Source organism: Sceloporus occidentalis, unplaced genomic scaffold, assembly GCF_023333645.1.
Source record: "Sceloporus occidentalis isolate IW3139 unplaced genomic scaffold, rSceOcc1.0.p SCAF_97, whole genome shotgun sequence".
In the NCBI taxonomy this organism is placed as follows: Eukaryota; Metazoa; Chordata; class Lepidosauria; order Squamata; family Phrynosomatidae; genus Sceloporus; species Sceloporus occidentalis.
In genome coordinates, this window is record NW_028317077.1 from 3,240,040 (window position 1) to 3,260,617 (window position 20,578).

The 20,578-nt window shown below is 40.7% G+C and overlaps 1 protein-coding gene across 1 annotated transcript; it reads right to left on the reverse strand.

Moving 5' to 3' along the window:
* Positions 1–1,685: 1,685 nt before the first annotated feature.
* Positions 1,686–16,881, reverse strand: LOC149284239 (protein ERGIC-53-like). Its single transcript, XM_089497007.1, has 13 exons — positions 16,674–16,881; positions 12,764–12,918; positions 12,568–12,675; positions 11,630–11,691; positions 10,607–10,706; positions 10,273–10,396; positions 9,555–9,613; positions 8,446–8,578; positions 8,149–8,342; positions 7,968–8,038; positions 3,239–3,386; positions 2,496–2,614; positions 1,686–1,722 (listed from the first exon to the last, which is right to left on the reverse strand). The coding sequence occupies exons 1-13, from the start codon at positions 16,879–16,881 to the stop codon at positions 1,686–1,688; spliced, it is 1,518 nt and encodes a 505-aa protein (XP_089353133.1).
* Positions 16,882–20,578: the final 3,697 nt, after the last annotated feature.

A 20,578-nucleotide genomic window follows, 5' to 3' on the forward strand; every position in this document is an offset into this window, starting at 1 on the left:
ACCAGCTGCTAACGTCTTGGTGCCGGATACCACAGCACACCTTCAGAGGTCTAGTGGAGTCCATGCCCCTACTGGTCAGGGCCGTTTTGGCAGCAAAAGGGGGACTTACGCAATACTAGGCAGGTGGTCATAATGTTACGGCTGATTGGTGTGTATTTTGCGCATAAGAATTGGGCATAAACAGAAATGTGACTGTGCCCTTGCGTACAAACTGGTCGCACACAGTTGGCAGTTTTCTAAAATAGTATAAAAAAAAAAAATACACATTATAAAACAAGCTTTACAACCGATTTTGGTGGTATTAGAAGGCAGCTGCGTTCTGAATTTTATTTATTCCGTTATAAATGTACAAAAGGTCTAACAGTCGGGTAACTCCATGCTTCCAACACAGAAGATCAGTAAACATTCACTACAACAAGCGAAGAAAAAACCTATTTCAAATCCGAGGAGTTCATTCAAAACCAGAATGAAAATGGACCATCCAGACTACCGTATCCTGGTGAATCACGCAACATCCATCATCACACGAGAGCCTTGCCTGTCCGTTTCCGCTGTGGTGGCGCTCCGGGTAGCTCTTGGCATCATGGGAGGTGTCGTTCAGAGCAGCTGGGGTGCCAGCAAGCCTTAAATCCCCTGGTCCTCACCAAGAACCTTTTTTGGATCTTGATACATACGCTAAATGGTGCATATAAAACGGCAACACGTGGTTTGTGAGTTTATATATTTATTTTTGTTCACTGAAGAAATAAAAAAACGATGACTCCTGCCAGGTTGTTTGAACAAACCGACTTGCTAGAATGCGGTAAGGCAGGAGGGAATCAGGCAGATTGACAGAACGGTGCTCACCCAACGAGTCTCGCATTGAATGGGCACAGTATTATAACACTGATGTGCAGATACCCTGATGTTCTAGTTACACAATAATTACAGTAAACATTCTAAGGTCGGTCACTCAGGACCCATCAACTTTTTTTTCTGGTTCATATCCTTGATCACATGTGACTTGTTGTTAGCATAGGTAAATCTGTTGAAAATTAAAAAAACAAAAAAAAAAAAATGGTTTCACCAGGGCTCATGTAAGGAGAGAGCATGATATGTGAATATTGAAAGTAGGGCTGTATTAAAGTCTCCCGATTTTCTATAGACTCAGTTACATCTGTATCCCAATTATCTGCCCCTCTTAAAATTGAACAGAAAGTTTATAACAAAAAAAAAAGTTCCACAAAAACTTTTAAACGCTACGCAGTTCTTGGCAATTAATTTAAACCATGGAGTTGGCTGAATCTCCTTACAAAACCAAACCAAAATGCTACTTAGCACACCAAGACCGCAAATTAAGTGTTTGATTGTTAAGAAATTAAAACAAAATGAAACCTAATTAATGAAAAATGAAAATAGCCTTTAAAAAAAAAATAAAAAAAAAATAGCCCTGAGTGAAAGGGAGACAGTTTTAATACAGACCAGCAAATAAGCTACACCCGGCTTAAAACAAAGCTTTTTTTTAAAAAAAAATAGGTAAAAATGTTTCCTCTCTTCCCATTTCTGTTGGCGTCCATCAACAAAATGTTAATTTGGGTTCCCAAAAAATTCAATAACTTAATCTAGCGGCGCTTTGCGGCAATAAAAAAGTCCCTCTGGTACAAACATGTGCCGTGTGTGTCCGGAACACACAATGTAACAGGTCATCAAAAGAACTTCTTAGCGGCTGCTTCTTGCTGACTTCTAAAAGAGAAGAAGAAAACTGTCAGTTAATGCCCTCAAATAAACGTATTTTAGAAAATAAAGGCGCACGTGAGGATTGTTAAAAATTAAGCTGTATGAACACCAGAGCTGAGTATTGCGCTCATAAAGTGTAAGTGAGATAATCACCTTGTATTAAATCTCCCCTCAAACAGAGAGCACTATTCCTTTTTTGGGTAAAAACATGCAAGATTACCAGACAAGTTACATGACTTTATAGGTTTTTGAATATTTTTTGAGACCTGTATACATCACTATTTATTGGCGCTCCTTGCTTTCCATTCTATCGGCGGTATGAATATTACAATTTAATGCTCTACTATTAAGTGCTTTATTTAGCAGCAATTAATGTGTAACCAAAATAATACATTTGCATTAAAGCATAATTGCAATTAAACGGACACATTTTGGCAAGCATTGCATGAGACGAATATTAGTTACCGATCATAAATATTTTGGTGGAAAGGCAAAAAAAAAAGTTTTCAAAAGAATTTATTTTAAAAAATAATTTAATAGGTTTTCATACATGCAACTAACCATTATTAACCAAGACATAACAATTTGTCAATAAGAACATTTTAATAAATTAATGTAATTAATAAATTGATGAAATTTGTGTTTTATTACACCCATAAACTCTCCATGGCTTTGGGATTTACAGCAGATTTCATACCATCATGTATCACGTATTAAGTGCCAATATTTGAGGTTTTCTGGCCCATTCTCTAAATGCTGTTAAAGTAAAACTAACTTACCTGTACATAATGTAACCGATGAATAACACTGTTTGCACGGCTACAAACACAAAGAAGTGTGTTGTGGATAAACAAGAGGGAAACGGAGGCAACTCTGGGCATTTTTGCTTTTCATGTGGCTGCAGGGAGAAAAAAAAAAATAAAAAAATACCACACCAAAAATAAGTTAGCAATTTGTGAGCAAGCAATGTATGCGTGAACAAGCAATGGGGCCGACTTCTAAAAACCATGAGACTGGGCTATTTCGAAACTTTTGAGTAATTGGAAAGTGAGACTTTCTTAAAAGCTATTGGATGCAAAATAGTCTGTCCTGTTCCCACCGAATACAGCTAATATCATCCAAATTTTGGGTAAATAAGGGTATTTAGTTTTTTTCCCAAAATGAAGCAAAATAAATTATAATGTTCAGCTGCTCCAGTAAGGAACGTCTAAACCACTGCAGATAACTTTATGCACATTCACTAAACTGCGATCTTGTATCAGAGCAGAGATTTCACCTCTCCTTAAAGCTAGTGGGCATCTCGTGCAAGAAGGGCTGATTTAGCCGTATCCACAGCTCAGGATGTTTAACCGTCATGTAAAGCCTGTTTAGGAAACACCGGTGCATAGGCCGTAGGAAACGGCCGAACAAGAGCCTCTAATGCGCTAGATCCCCGAAAAACAGATCTTGGATTTGCTTCCACCATAGAACCAGGATGCGATTCGATGGGAACGCATAAATGTCCTGGGCAGAATATATTTACCAGATTCTTTTGCACTAGATGTTCGATGTCCCTCTTCACCACATGAAGATGCTCCTTAATATCATTGAAGTGCTGCGTGGTCTCGTAGCCAGCGGAGCCCAAATGCTGATTTCCAGTTGCAAGACGTAAAGTTTCACTCATTGAGCTCCTACAATGAAACATTTTTTTCAGTAATCACTTACAGCGAATGGCTTACTGCGTCCCGCATAGACATAGAACAATTAGTGACACAATGATAAGTGCCACAGGGGGTGCAGTTATGAATAGACGCTCTACACCCCCTACTACTAACCCCGGTCGAGCAGGGACTGAACGATATGGGGTCAGTATGACAACTTAAGTAGTTTTATTACAAAAGGACGGACCCATACCGCATATACTACCCCAGAAGGGGAGAAGATCCCTCCGTGGCAATAGCTAAGCAAACAGGATGGGGGTAAGAAGCTTTCTATGTTTAACTCTCCCGCTACACGCAACCTTTAGCGGCTGTATTATAGCTCAATGGACAACCCAATGTAAGCAAACTAAACCAGGACTAGCAGCCCATGTGCAGTTGGCCAGTGACAAGTTTCCCCCTTAATGGCAGGTATAATTATATATATATATATATATATATATATATATATATATATATATATATATATATATATATATATATATATATATATATATATACATACAGCAAAAAAAATTTGATGCACTCAGCAGGTCTTCTTTTTAGAACCGTTCTTGAGAAAGACTCATTGAGAAACGTTGGACCTTCACCAAGTCAATACATTTTATAAAAAGAAGACCCACTGAGTGCATCAACTTTATTTGCTGTATATATTTTTGGGATTGTTAGCACCCGGGCATATTGCAACTGCTTCCAGTCAAGCGAGTGTGTAACATTCGATATCGTTTGTTATATATATATATATATATATATATATATATATATATATATATATATATATATATAAATAAATAAAATGACTAGCGGCATTGTACCAGTGAAACCATTTTATGCCGCTACTCAATGAACATTGCATTTGAATTCTCCAGGCAGCCCTTCGAGGAAGTTGTGATCTGCGTCCCAGACTCCACCGGCATTGTTGACTGCGTACGAGCCCCAAGCGCTACACATTGTAAACAATATCCTTCCTCGATAAAGCATTACTGCGAATAGCTTACGGCAAAGCGTTACAGCCCATGTGATCGGCAGCAACGTCAGCGGTCACGTATACGTAATTAAAATAGTTTATTGATATTTAAGTGAAAAGAGAAATGTAATATTCTTATATAGGCGTTAAAGAAAATGTAGAAACCGACATGCGATTGCCCCCCGGTTTGGAAGCCGTAACACATGTTCTCCGTTTGCCGAAAGCACGATGGAGGACGGTATATTCGCCCGAGACGTGCAAAGCCTTCCAAAAGAAATTAATGCAGTTGTGCAAGAAATGAAGAGGCTTAAGGATAAGGAAAGGCTTGAGGGCTAAGGTCCAAGATTATATTGAAACATAAGACCAAACTCTCTCCCATATGTGCCGTTGCCAAGCTGGGAAATATTTTATCTTTGTCTTTTCATTCTGTCGCTGCCATAAAAATCAAATCAAAATCCGGACTAAGTTTCAAGACCTGGACTTTAACTGAGATCAGTTAAGCGATCAGATAAGAGCATAAACATGCGCCTTAATCAATATGCGTGTATCATTTCCCCGGCCGACTGATGCTTCTTTCTCGTTGCAAAGAGGATTAACGTCTACAGCGAGAATATTTACCGTCATGTGCAATTTAATCCTTTTTCTACTTTTGGCAAAAGACACAATGGAAAATAACCCCAGAGACATAGTTTAAGTCTTAGAAGCTTATTCGTCTCGGTAATAAACACGACAAAAATGCTCCACTTACAGATGTATTTAATATTACGCAGCTTGGATCAAACTGGAATCCACTAGCAGCCTTGACGACACTTTCCTTTGAACGTACAATCTCCCCATGCAAGAAGATTAAAGGAAAACAGAAAGGTCCATATTTTCTATGCCAACAACAAGCATTCAAGAGAGATGAGAACATACCCCCCCCCCATTCAAAAGGGGGCATTTAGGAATTTAGAATAATACAGAATAATAAAAAATGGATCAGAAACACAGCACAGACGTTGATTATGAATGGAATCTCTTCATAGGCGTACAGAGGCCCTTTATCACTCCTGTGTTCCAATGGCCCTTCATCACTCCCATCACTCCTGTGTTCCAATGGCCCTTCATCACTCCCATCACTCCTGTGTTCCAATGGCCCTTCATCACTCCTGTGTTCCAATGGCCCTTCATCACTCCCATCACTCCTGTGTTCCAATGGCCCTTCATCACTCCCATCACTCCTGTGTTCCAATGGCCCTTCATCACTCCCATCACTCCTGTGTTCCAATGGCCCTTCATCACTCCCATCACTCCTGTGTTCCAATGGCCTTTTATCACTCATCACTCCTGTGTTCCAATGGCCCTTTATCACTCCCATCACTCCTGTGTTCCAATGGCCCTTTATCACTCCCATCACTCCTGTGTTCTTACGGCAAGTTGTGTTTGCTGATCCAAGTTTAAAAACGCTAATTGATTGTTAGAAAACCCTTTCAAATGCATGGTGGGCACTGCCATGTGATGTGCTTACTGCCAGCCAGCTATAGTCTTGGCCCATCAAACATTACAGGGGGGTTTCCCTAACAAGACCCCCCAGTAAGCATGCACAGACAGCACCATCACTGATCTAAACGGTAGTACTTTCCTGCTACTGATTGAATGTTTAAAGCAGCCAATCAGCGGCAGAAAATTTCCTAACATTATAAAAAAAAAAAATTTAAAAATATTTAATTTCTGAAACACTATGTCCTATAACATGATTTGAAATGGGGTAGCGTTGATAAGTGAAGCACTTAATTATAAGCTTTTTATCAAACTTTTAAATATTCCAAAAATATTATATATAATGTATTTGTACTTTAAGATACAAACAATTCTCTAAAAATAAAGTGTGGCGTTACAATCACTACAATATATAAAAGGGCATAACACACGTTTTTTCATGGCAGCATTATAATCATTAACTGCTATTCTTTAATCTTAGCCAACATATCAAAACAGACAGTTTATAATCGGACGATTAGGGAAGAAATCCATAAATCTGTTTGAAGAAAATTACTTACTTGCTTTAAGGCAGGATGAATGATAATAAATAACGAGCAGCAATAAAAATATGGCAGGCTGTTCATTTTTTTTTTTTTTTACTCAGAAATAGCCCTTTAATCTATGCCCAGCATATTAAGAAGAATTTAGCCAAACACATCAATATTAAATAAGATGCTTCGGACTAACTGGCAAATCTAATTTGCTTCCTTGGAATAAAGATTTGTGAAGAATATTAAAGCAAAAGCTTCCCTGGAAAAACAAAACTAAGATAATCGGCAGCCGGCAGATGACCTACTTAGACAGTGTATTGTAAAAAAAAAATATTTAAGAACAGGAGCATTTTCTTATAGAAAAGGGGAAATCACTCAGCCAGACACCCTGACTAATGGAAGTCTATGGAGGTACAGACTTCATTAGCATCGCCATAAAGAATGAGCTCGGTGTGGTGTTTGAGCAGTAAAGTCATTCACAATATCACACGACTGACAACAATGGCCGCTTTCAGGTCTGCAGATAAAGGGGGTTATCAAAACAAAAAGGCGATAAAACAACGTTTTTGTCAATGCAGACAGACATTACTGGTTATTTGTTTTGCTCAATTGAGAGACAAAGATGCGTTACACAAGGTCAGAGTAGCCTCTAAAAATGCCTATATATGTTGGTATTTAGCTAGTATGAAGACGTGCAGGTGCATTTCAGCTATAGGAGTGTCAGAATTTGGTTGATTTTCCTGCGGAATGTTACATGAATTGAGGCGTATTAATTCCTTTGGGATTTATGCGCTATAGTGGGGGGCTGCAGCGGAGTTCAGTTGGAATTTTCTTCTAGCTTCATTGTTCATTCTGGAAGGAAAACTGAGCTGCCTCTGAGTGATGTATAGTTCAGTTAGTGAGACATCACGGTAATGTAACTATGGACGATACATGGAAATCAAACTATAGCTCTTAATTATTTTAGTACATAAATCTCTCTGCGACTACGAATGGGGTTATGTATGAAAAGTTAATTCTGGTGATCTTATCACAGCAGCCATCAGAATGGTCCGGTCATCCGAAACATAACATTGGCTACTAGGTACTACTATTTTTTTATTTATTTATTTTTTACAGTTCACACCAGAAAACCTTTTTTCAGCAGTGTCTGTATTTATTATTATTATTTATTGTTTTATATAGTGCCGTCAAATTCCGTAGTGCTGTACAATGGGTATGCATGGTTCTAAACCCTTAGTAGTAGCCAAGTACTGCATTGTAAGCACAGTAGCATTCAAATGGTTAATAAAATGTATATTTTTGGAAATATTAAGCTAGGCACCAGGTTTGGGGGAAATACAATGGGGTATAATAGTATAGAGCGCTGCCAACATTGCATGGGAAGTGGGTTGCAGTGGAGTTTATGTATCAAGAGCCATTCTGTTGCAAAGTGATAAAAGTGATGCAGTCACCAAGCAACCAAGTTTCAACGAATTGCTCTTCTTTTAAGAAACTGCACATAAAATCTATTATCTCACGCAAGAAAGAGTCACCGTTAAAACAAACTAATAAATATTGAAGTCTTATTCTTACCTCATTTCACTGATTTGCTTTAAAACATCCCTCTGGGCATTCCGTAAAGACTCCAGTTCCTGCTGAGAAACCTTTAAATTAAAAAACAAACAAAATAGTTGAGTTTAATAGCTTTAAAAAGTCAAATAAAATGGCTCGTTCCAAATATTCATCAGCCCTCCCACTCGGCCTCTCGCCAGACCTGTTCATGCAGCCCTGGAGCGCTCGCTGCTCTCTTGGCGATGTCGTCGGTCACCGCAGTCACGTATCTTCTTTGCTCGTCCAAAATCATATCCAGCTGCCGGTTAAGCTGCTTGATCTCAAGATGGATGCGGTTCTGCCCTTCAAAAATCTGCCTCAGTTCCCGATCGTTTACAGACTCATACATATCATCGACTAGTAATTTTGCGGGGGGGAAATATACAATATAAGAATGTGCTTTAAAACAATGAAAGCATCTTAAATACACAACATGCAAGCTAAGTATCCAAGCACATGCCTGGGTGTTCCTGCGCATCTGGGTGGTCCTTCTGGAACTCCTCTTTCCTCTTATCCAGCTCTTGTTGAAAGTTCTCAAACTCTTCTTGGTACTTGTCCTTTTCTTCCTTTGGGATCTCTCCATCTGGAGTGGGCTGGAATCACATGCCAGTTATATTCCCATACATTTCCTTTTGACACACGAATGCCTAGGAAAACCTGGGCTCTGCTCGGAAACCCGTGTTACAAAGCAAGTAAAAGGGACGGACAACCAGTCCAACCCATGAACTGGGACAAACAGGGTATGAAACGTCTATTCAAAGCAGCATCTGCCACCTATCCTTGTAGGTTAGCACAGGCTTTTACTACTCTTTCTGCAAAATACATTTCAGTTAAAAAAAAAAAAATTCAAAAAAAATGATTTGAGCCCCTTGTATTATGAGTTACAGGACTAGAAAGCTGTATAATTATATAGGCAGTTATTAGGGGATGTTGTTCCCGATAGTGGGACTTGCCATTAGGATGCACTGACATATTCTGTATATAAACACACGGTACATTTGACAATGCTGGCTGCGAGGAGGCAGAGGAAAAAAGGGGCAATAGTGCCGATATCAAAACGGGAAGGGATGGCTCTGCCGCTGCTATTACAAGATCCTGAAAACCTGCGCTATTGCAACATCTGAGAAGAGACGCTCAAACTTTACGGTCCTTGACCCTTATTCACAACATACAATGCATATATATGTATTGAGTGTCCATGGGTTTAGTCGTATTAGTCAAGTGATACATATACACATAACTGTGTATATATATATATATATATATATATATATATATATATATATATATATATATATATATATATATATATATATATATATATATATATATATATATATATATATATATATATACACATAAACACACACAAGTTACGTCCAATATAGTCTTCATAAGACTCCTGACCTCCATGAACAGCCAAAAAAAAAAATAAAATAAAAAAAAAAAAAGTAGGTTTCAGTAGATATCAGGTACATGTTTTCTAAGCTTTATTATTAATGGAACACACGTTTTCAGTGATAAAATGCAAGTTGGAATCTTGTGAAATGTATAAACACAATTACTTACTGCCTCCTTGCCAGGTTCAGTTAACTGGAACGTCAAGAACGACAGGACATCATGGTCATCTGAATAGCAAAAAAAACCAACAGTTACTAAAAGCAGACATACGATTTCCCTTAACGAGCGGCTTCTCCGGGTCCCCGAGCAGGTAAAGGGAGTATGTTATTGAAACACAACTACAGAAACAGGCCTGTAAGATTGCCTAGGGCCCATTCGTCCCACCAAAAAATAAGTATAGATCACTAATTCAGAAGGTTGGATCCCAATGTTTTTACTTTACCTTTACATAGTTTTTATTATACTTACTTAGATTATTACGCTTAAGGTTTACATTCAAAGCAAGATTGAGCATCATCATTAAATTGGAGAGCTAATACTTAAAACTCTCCCTATATTAACAATGCAATATACAGGGCCAGCTCAACCCTTCTCGAACCACACAATGTGGATGGTTCTTCATTATAAATTTAAAAAGGCAAACTCGTAGGCTATTGGATACAACCCATGTATATCAAATGTTTCATTGAGCTCTTTTTAGACCTGTAATAGGTTTTGTTTTTCATTCTTTAACCGGGTGTAAGAGGTCCCTCCATTTAAACTAAAATAGCCTTTATTTTTTGTCCATGTGCGATTATTGGATTTGCTCTTAGAAATAGAATACACAGTATTTCCAGAAGAAAGAGAAACAGACAGACTTCACTTCGAAATAAGAAAGAGCAATAACCTGCCAGGCCTCCGGTAGCTGCCGATATTCCAAAGAAACCTTGTTTGGGAAGAATCATGTTCTCCACTTTGGCACAAAACTCGTAGTCTTCCTTATCAGGAGTAAACCCATTGTTAATAAATACCTAAAAGAAAAAAAAGGAAGAGACAAGGCTATTCAAACACCTTCCTGATATGACTGTTTATGTCCACGGGCTGCCTGAAGATTACCGGCCTCATCAATAGATTCAGGAAAGGTAGTCTTCAAAGGACGTGCGGGCTCTGCATTAATCATTTTATCAAACAAAAAAAATATATGTATTAATCTACACTTCAACAACACACAATATACTTACTGTTAATGTCTTTTTATAGTATGTGATTTTTGCGCGAACAGGGTAAGGCTTATTTCGGAAATCTCTTTGACAGGAAGAAAGCGCTTGTGTGGAGCCATCACTGTGAACACAAGAAACCATTATGAGATTGGTTTAGGTGAAACAATTTTATAAATAACGTCCCCCCCCCACCCCACGAAGTAAATATTCCTTAAACTCTATATACTCTATATAATCACTCCAGAGTTGGGCATCTGTACGTTTAGGTTATTCTGTATATCATCTTTTGTAATAGTGCCACGGAATCCGCTGGCGGTCAACACATTAAATGTAAGAGAAAGAAACTCTTTATACGGATGGGTTTGGAACGCAAGTGAGTCGGGATAATTTCACCATTGCATGCTCAAAACCACAAAAAGGGTATGGTTTGGATCGGTGGTTATGCGCTGGTCCAGCTTTTAAGATTCTCGCAGGAACACAATGTGATAATTACTAAATCCTTTAGTTGGTGTGCCTTGGGGAATGGGTTTGGGGCCACTGGTTCAGGTTTAATCCAACATGATCGCTGTCCCAGGTGTTCACGTAATGTTTATCTTATATAGGAATGATCCCTAAAGCATTAAATCTGTGAACATAAGAGTGGCCTCATGAAACCAGGAGACTGGAGGTAAGCAGAATGCTAACGATCGGACGTAGTCATGCATAATAAGACCATCCCTAGTGAGCTTCTGCTGCAGGAAGAGCTTGGCTGGACCTCCTCATTCTAGCTGGAGAACCTGCCTGTGTTGGGTCCTTCATGACAAATAGGCAAGTGAGAACTTCCACTTTCCTACCAACTCATCCTTTTAGTGAATAGGCCCTCTTAAATCATATCCACTCCGAGGCTGGGTTTTCCGTCAGCATTTTATTAAAACACGCCGAAACCTGAAATATTTTTCACTCACAAACACATTTACTTTTATTTCCAACGTGTATGTTATCGAATGCCCTTCCACAGACATCGCTGTTTGAGCGATTGCAGGAATAGACTTTACAAACACTTACTTCTGGTGGTCATAGGTAAGTTTTCCATTGTTGCCCACAACCAGAATCATAGGATTGTTTTTCTATAGAAGAAAATGATAAAAAAACGAGAAGAAATATAAAGGTTAACAGTTTCATTCGGTGGTATTTTAGGCTTTACGTCTTGTTTCTGTATGTAGAATCGTTATATTGTTTTATACTACTTGTCACGTGCTGTTTGTCCATTGTACAGCACTGCGGAATATGTTGGCGATATATAAATCAATAAATAGTAATAATAATAATAACCCTAGAGATCCCTTTTTTGAAAGGTAATATCCAGTTTATGACTTCCTAAAGCTCTTTTGGGCTCAGTGGAATTAGTATAGATGTCCCTGGGCACAGTCACTATCATATATCTCTCTTGGGTACTCCTATCTGTCACTACGTTTGTACTGCTGTACAGGCATGCCCCACATTAACATACACCACGGGGTCCAGAGCATGTATGTAAAACGAAGAGGTGAAGCACTACCTTAATTCACTTATTAATGTGTGTAACTGCACCGCAATCGTCCGGTCATATCCACCACAAAACATGAAATGAATAAAAGACACAAACGACGAATCGGCATCCCGGGGTCACGCTGTTACGTGTCCGTTCTCACAAAGTACGGTAATAGGGGAGTGCTTGTGCTGCAACTCTGTCCTTAGCTGGGTATGTCTGCACACGCAACCACCGCCGAGCCACTTGTGCTGCGTGTTTGCACTTTACAAAAGGAAGCTTATTTTCTGCAAGGAGATTGCAGTTCCCAGCTCTGTATTATCTACCCTCCATTATAATCCAACCCTTGAGAAGAAAACTAAAAGTTGGGCAAGTTGCTTTATGTTCTGATAAGTAAACATGCGATTGTACGCTTAAATCGGGTTCATTCCAAGGTACAACACGGTACCAAAGTGCACAAGCAAATTAAACAAACCTTTCCATCGTTGTCAAAGGAATCAAAGAAAACACCAACGCCGTTCCAGGAATCTGCCGCTCCGTACACATTTCCATCCAGTCCTTGGTCCGCAGCGTACCAAATGGCCTGCGTACACAACGATTCACTAGTTACACACCAGGTACACGGCTCGGTCACAGAAACGCTCACGTTTGGAGGATCAGAGGTCACGTACCAAGCCATCAGCTCCTATCCTGCCGCGTCCCGTCACCCGAAACGTTACCTCCACCTCCCAGTTCTCAAAGCTCGGGGCGGTTTTCGTCCATACAGAACCCTTCTGGCTTTTTAAAGATGGGGTTATCCTAATCTGATCAGAACCTGGAATCGCATCTATAAAAAAAAAATATGAAAGTAATTAGATTTCATTTCTTGAAGGACACAACAGATTGTATTGCAGATATACTGCAACAGCCGTAATGCATGTTCGTTGCAATCATTACAAGCATTGGATGCCAAAACTAGAGTTTATAGGTCGAGAAAGAACACTTTTAGGACGAGACCGCATAGTTATTTCTACTAACCCTACAGATCCAACAGCAAAACCTAATTCTGGGGGGAAAGTGCTAGTTTGGATCACTCACCGCAGATGGATATGGACTCCTGCTAATTGCTGCAGGCTTGGTTTATTTGGCCCTTACCGCCTTCCGTAGTGAGTTTGAGCCGTACTATCTGCATACACATTAAGCCCGATTAATCGTCCGGCTCGTACTGTGTCCAAGCTGAAGCATTACATAGAACGGCAAATCCCACATGTACCTTTTATATTAGGCAGATATTTACCATTAAATGTAAAGGGAGATACCATTTCTCTTTGGGGGGGGGGGGAGTAGTAAATGTTTTTTCTTTTTCACGGACAACTCAACCAAATCCTGATTTCCTGAACTTTCTGTCCTTTTTAAGTTGTTTGCTGTGTTTCATGGGAAACTTCCCAGCGTCTCCCGCTGTCACAGGATCAGCAAGATCTGTGCGACCGTTTCGGATATATGTGCATGTTTACAGAGCATTTTGGCTCAGAGCGGTAATAATTATTAACTATTAGCCACGTTATCTCGCATTTAACTAAATACCTGCAAAAATCAAACGGGCAGCCTACTGCCCCAAACAGTTTGATGGTTGTTACTGTTGCTTTTAAATAGATTTCTTTGGCTTCTATTTCTAAATAATTCCCATTATTTCTTACAATGAACACGGCTGTAGAACAGAAAAGTTCCTCCAGATGATATTTCTGCGTGCCGACGAGGACTTTTAAAGTCTACACACAGAGACATAAGAACAGGTTCTGTTCGGCGGCCTTAACTTTCGATGTTTGAAAGGCTTGTAATTAACTTTAATTCCAGGCTATTCGGTTTCTTCAGCCCTCAACCGCAAAAAAAGGCACGGAGAGAAGCCTCTTCACAGCGTTAGAAGTATTTATGAGCCGAGGCTTCAAATTTAATTTATAAGAAAAAAATCAGCAGGATACAAAAGGACAATTTATAGAACCTGGGGGATTCTCAAAACACGTCCGAAACATCGGAAAAACCACTTACTGCCCCAAAAGGTCATTTAAAGATTTATAGTCTTGATTTAATTTGCCTAAATACCACAAACATTATGGGAACCTGCGAAACAAAAACTCCATCTACACTACCGACCCAAATTTGGGGTCACGTTCCTTATTTTTAAAAGAAAAGCAAATTTTGTCCATTAAAATACCATGAGATGGATCAGAAAGCCAGCGCAGACGGGGTTAATGTTGTAAATGACTATCGTTGCTGGAAATGGGTGATTTTTAACGGAATATCTTTGAAGGCGTACAGAGGCCCCATCACGCCCGTGTCCCAATGGCCCCTCATCACGCCCGTGTCCCAATGGCCCCTCATCACGCCCGTGTCCCAATGGCCCCTCGTCACGCCCGTGTCCCAATGGCCCCTCGTCACGCCCGTGTTCCAACGGCCCTTCATCACTCCCATCACTCCAGTGTCCAAATGGCCCTTCATCACGCCCGTGTCCCAATGGCCCCTCATCACGCCCGTGTTCCAACGGCCCTTCATCACTCCAGTGTCCAAATGGCCCTTCATCACGCCCGTGCTCCAATGGCCCTTCATCACGCCCGTGTCCCAACGGCCCTTCATCACTCCCATCACTCCAGTGTCCAAATGGCCCTTCATCACGCCCGTGTCCCAATGGCCCCTCATCACGCCCGTGTCCCAATGGCCCCTCATCACGCCCGTGTCCCAATGGCCCCTCATCACGCCCGTGTTCCAACGGCCCTTCATCACTCCAGTGTCCAAATGGCCCTTCATCACGCCCGTGCTCCAATGGCCCTTCATCACGCCTGTGTTCCAACGGCCCCTCATCACTCCAGTGTCCAAATGGCCCTTCATCACGCCCGTGCTCCAATGGCCCTTCATCACGCCCGTGCTCCAATGGCAATTATGTTACAGCCAGAAATGTCCTTGTTTTCTCTCAAAATAGCTAAGTGACTCCAAACTTTTGAACAGTAGTGGACATATATTTTTCCCCGTTCTGTATACTACAAACCAGCAATTTTTTTTAAAAATACAAAAAAAAATAAAATAAATAATAGTAATTTCACAAGCAGGTCTTTACGTAAGAACTTTTTATTGCAACACACTATGGAGCCGCACGTCCCAGCACGGCAGAGACACAAGAACCGCGTCTCGTCGGTTTCAGCCACGTGTTACAGGTATGAGAAATACTGGCAGAGGCCACAGCTGTACTAGAAGCGACGCATCAGCGAAACCGCCGGGCCGTCAGAAACAAGAGTGAGAAATGAATCGGCTGCGTGTGAAACCAACTGTGCCGTCATCAGCAAACGTACAGAACGACCTCAATTCTACACAACATACAACTGACACGAGTGTCGCTTTAATAGTTAACGTGTCCCCCTTATATATAAATATGACGGAAACCAAGCGAGTAGCTGAAACCGAACATACACATATCAGCTGGGCAATTGTTTTATTTGCCTCCTGAAGTTAGTCGATTACTTTTATCGGGACTTTATACTTCGGGGATCGGCTGGGTAAAATTTAATGTCTCGGGGTAACCGGACTAATACTCCACGCCGGGTGGATTTCATCTGGGGACCCCCCCCCTCGCATTTCACCGTTGTTGGCCTTGGTGCCGGGGTACGGAAGAGATGGGGCCTAAGCCGTTCTGCAAAGTGTTTCATAATCAAGTTTCATCCATGCTGCATCCCGATTACTATCATACTAACCATTTTTCAATCTCTGTAGACTTCATTGTTACTGAAATAATTAACCCCTTCTGGATAAGTCTCCATATTACACAGTTTTACCAATTCCTCCAAATCTGCTTCAATTTGCCACAAGAGGGGACACAGTCCCAGAAATACAGCGTTGTTTAAAATGAAACATTATCGTCGTTTTGCCCGAAGTCCCCCCGATTATGAATTCTCTAGAACAGATTCCAGGAGTTAGGTTGCCGTGATGGCCCCTAAAAATATTACGCTAGCTCCTAACTTTTACACATATACATCTAGCCCTGTTCTAGAACAAGAACAAGTTCCTGCACCAAACTTATATAAAGAAAATGAGTACAAAAAATGTCATTTTCTCATAGTAGGGAGCAGCTGCATTGACTTTGCCCATCAGTATTTCATTATCATACCCAGTACATTGTATGTTGAGCCAGACCACAATACCAACCCTTGCTGGTCGTGCTTTTTACGCCTTACACTTCTGTTTTTGTAATAAATAACAGTAAGAAAATGTTTGAATATTACTAAAATGTTGACAATTCTTGCAGCCTTGGAATTGCTTAGAGAGACACCTGTTTAGGAGTTACCTTACTTCAGGTGGACTGTACATTTCTTGCGCTTGTATTATATGTATTAAGGTAAGATGTGGAGATTTTCTAGAGGGAAATGTATAGAAAACCTGAATCCCCCCCCCCAGCCCATATGCACATTGCTTGTACAGTAATAATGACGGGACACTGACAGGTAGGAATCTGTAACATGAGCTCAAAGTTACTCCTGACGGTATTCATACCCCGGGGGCATTAGCGGCCTGTCCCTCCCCTCAGGTAACAACCCCTGGCTGAGGTAACATACTTACTACCAGTGTAGGTCCAGAAGGGTACTGAGCCATCACTCTGCACCAAGTACGGTCCTTTGAAACTATATTTATACTCGAACCTACGGTGTGGAGGGCTTTGGGTCTCCTGTCCGTCCTCCGCCGCCGCAAGGCTCAGGAAGGGAACAAGGAATACCCAAAACAAACCGGCAACCGTACACCTGCGCTCCCGATGTATGGACACCGCCATCTTTGCTAGTGCTGACGTAGCCCTGCCAGAGAGAGAACCCGCAGAGCCAACAGGGCGCTCAGCCATTGGTCGGCTCTGGAGGAAGTGGGCGTGTCGAACTGCATCCCGTTGCCTAGCTGTACGTCGAAAAACACTTCGACCGCGCTACCTGCGGTGTAGCCCTCCGGCCTTTGGGGGTCGCTGCGATCATTTAAGGCAATGACTTTTAAAAATGATTTGATTACATTTTTTAGTTACTTCTATCTACGGACTTTTCTGAATCAGAGTGACCTACTTGTTGTTACTTAGCAGGGACTTTGTAATAGTTAAACAATAGTCCCTTTACACTGCAGAACTACAATTCCCATGATCCTCCTTTAGGATCTCGCCGGGGTTTGTCGCAGAGGCTCATGGGAATTGTAGTTCAATAACAAGTTATGTGGCAGCGTCGTACTTGGGTGCTTTTGCGTGGCAGTAAATAGGTTAAGTTAATGAGCTTGATTCAGTTAGCGCTACGTTTACTGTCGTGCGAGTGGTGTTGCAATTGTACATAAAGAACAATAACAAACAAAAAAATTACAAACAAAAATAATGATGGTGATTCAGCATCCACTGGGGAAATCTCCACAACCAGATAGCATAGCACCATATATTCCCCTACCCCAAACAGTATGTGATGCCCTGGCTGGAGGTGATGGGAGTGTGGCTGATTTGGCAGGAGTAAAGTCTTGTCGTGGCTACCTGGAACAAGCAGCGGAACCAAGCCAAAGTCTCAGGGGAGTCACGTGGCTACATGCATAATCATTTTATTAATAATATTTTTTTATGTTTTTTTTTTTTTTTATAAATCCGTTACCGTGACAAAGGAATTGTGATTTGAACTCCGGACATTTCTAGTGCAAGAAGCCAAATGGCAAATGATTTAGAAGTTATAGAACGGTCGAAAGCTTGGCGGCAACAGTTCAATGTTGATTAGTGTAACATAATGCACTTGGGATGTGAAAGTTTATTTCAAAGGAAAAGACATATTGGAACAAGAGGTAGTAATCTAAAACTAGAGGGTTAGGCGTTTAGATGTAATGTAAGGAAGTTTTAGTTAACTGTGAGAGCGGTCGATAAATGGAACAGCCTCCCATCAGAAGTGGTAGAGACTGACAGTAAAAGAATTTAAACATGCATTGGATAGGTATAACGCTGTCAACTGTCTCAACGAGACCAAGAACCAATTAACGGGCAGGCGACATGGGCCAAATGAGTCTTATCTAATTCTGTTTCTATGACTATGACGCTCCTCACCCGGGACACATTTTTTTGCCCTAATGGAGTTTATTCAAAAAGAGAACTTAAATCAGGCAATCTGCAAATCAGTGAAGGACACCATGATCAGCTTAACCAATTACATACAGCGACAGCCCGAAACCGTCAATCATGCACAATACAAAGGAACAACAGTAATCGTGACACTGGGTGGACACCTTTAATGGTTCCAGGGTTGTGTGAGGAGCACCCGATACGTCAACATAAGAGCAGAACAGTAAACCAAACCTGCGCAGAGCTCTGCGCTCTTTGTCTCTACGCATAAACTCGTGGGACAAACCATCAAGGATATCCTGCGGTCCACCATGTAACGGATCGTCTCCCTGGTAAGGGCTACGCTGACGGCTATCCTGCGGCCGCAAACGCTACACGTCTGGTCAAGGTGGGCAGTCTGATGACCGGCTGCAACCTGTTTGCAAGTATTTTAGCCAATGACCTCCCACAGAACTGAATATAGGTCAATGAGGAGGCCATCTCTGCCCAGGGTCCTGTTTAGTAGCAGAATGCAGGTTCTCCACTGGGGTATTTAGGCTTGCTTGGCCTAGTAGGTCAATGGTGGTTGCGACCCCTGCCACAAATATGTCTAGCTGATGGTCGGTTGTCATAGGGGAGTAGAGGTGAACCTTCTACTATTGGTCTGCCAACTTCTGGTGCTACGGGTCAAACCCGGAGAGTTCCCAGGTATGCTCCTCACACCCTCCGGCCAGTGCTCTGTTGTCTGATGGCCCTTGCTCTGCTAAAGGCTTTGCTGTGATTAATGGGCTTTGACCCCTGAATTGTCTTTTGTTGCAGCTGCTTGTCTCCTGTCCTGAACCTTTGCTGCCGGTACCGACCTTTGGACTGTTTGTTAGTTTTCCCTGTTCCCTTTATTTCAGTAAATCATGGATTTGTTCCAGTACCTTTTTGCCTTGAGTGGTTCTGTAATTCTTCCGTTGACCTCTCCAGTGTCAGAACTACTGCCCAGGTCTTCCAGAAGAGGGTCTCTTTTTTTCCTGGCTTGTGTGGCGTCTTTAATATTTAAAGATGCTGTGCCAGTGGACAGAATTTTTTACGATGTGATTTGCAGGGTTTAAAAAACCCAACGCATTTGCACTTCATGTCACTATATCCCCAATGCATTTAGAACTTGCTTCCCAGGACAAACCTGGTCTCACTTCTGACCGGTTGAAGAATTTGTAGCACAATTGATACCTGTTGCTCTGTACTTTTGCTTTACTGAGAGGGTGGTAAATAATTGGAGCAAGTGTCCCAGCAGAAAGTGTAGAGGTTCACATGGTAAGGATAATTTAAACATGCGCGGGGTAGACATATGGCTCCTGTATCTAAGACGTGACCAACGACTGATTATGGTCTCAACATCGGTAGAAATGGACAGTCTAGGTGGGCCGAATGGTCTGCCGTAAAATTCTATGTATTTAAATATTTTTAAAAAATATATAGTTTTCTATACATAGTTTTTTATATACCGTACTTAAAAAATGATTATTCTATTATTATAATAATAATGTGTAGATAAAATTATTTTACAATTCCTCATTACCTTAAACAAGTACGTATAATAATAATAATAATATACAATTATTTTGCTTCTTTTTATTCAATTTTTATGGCACCTTTCTCCCTATGGGGATCAAATGCAAACCTTATATGCAGCGAGTGTAAGATCGCAATTTAGTACTTTTCTATTTATAATTTAAAATTCATTTTTAAAAATATAATGACTCAGAACGGCCCTGCTTTTGTATTTGATTAAGTAAATGAAGGTTCTATAGCAACAGGAATATAGCATTGTTACAACGAGATCTTTGATTCGCTTGTTTTTATTTGTTAGAACAATTAATTAAAATGAACGTGCCATTATTACCGTGACAATCGATGTTTTCAGATGAGATTAGGTAATACCGCAGATGCATAATGACAACACAATGTAAGCGACAGACTCTTTAGCGAGGCGCTGTGGCTCCTATGGGCTCAGCACGTCTTCCTGCTGAAAGGGACGCCTTCAGGGATCATGGAATTTCAATTGCCCGCAAATTCAGTGTCAACTTAGCTTGACCAGTTTTGGAAGAACACATTAACCTCCCCTTGTGATTTTCTGAAAACCATTCTAATTTAGCAAGTAATTAAGGGTCACATGCGGGATAAAGACCTAGATAATCTTGGATTACGTACAGGAAGCTTTGTTTCCAAGACAACTCTGGCCGAGGGTAGTGTTAACGCTAAGGTCAATCAGTTAATGAACGGAGAATGGTCGCTGACTCCAAAACTTGTTGGAACCAAAGTAACAAGAAGGTTGTGATAATGTTTTTCGGGGAAAATCTGTTAATGACTGCTCATAATGTTGGGGACAAAATGTAAAAAAAAAAAAAAAAAAAAATTAAAAATATATATTTTTGGGGGT

Coding starts and splice junctions, on each gene's coding strand:
- LOC149284239 (XM_089497007.1), bottom strand. CDS start 16,881: ATGGCGGTGTCCATACATCGGGAGCGCAGGTGTACGGTTGCCGGTTTG. Junction 8,039..8,148: donor CTCCAGGGCTGCATGAACAG/GTCTGGCGAGAG, acceptor TTTAATTTAAAG/GTTTCTCAGCAGGAACTGGA. Junction 3,387..7,967: donor AAGCAAATCAGTGAAATGAG/GTAAGAATAAGA, acceptor GTTTCATTGTAG/GAGCTCAATGAGTGAAACTT.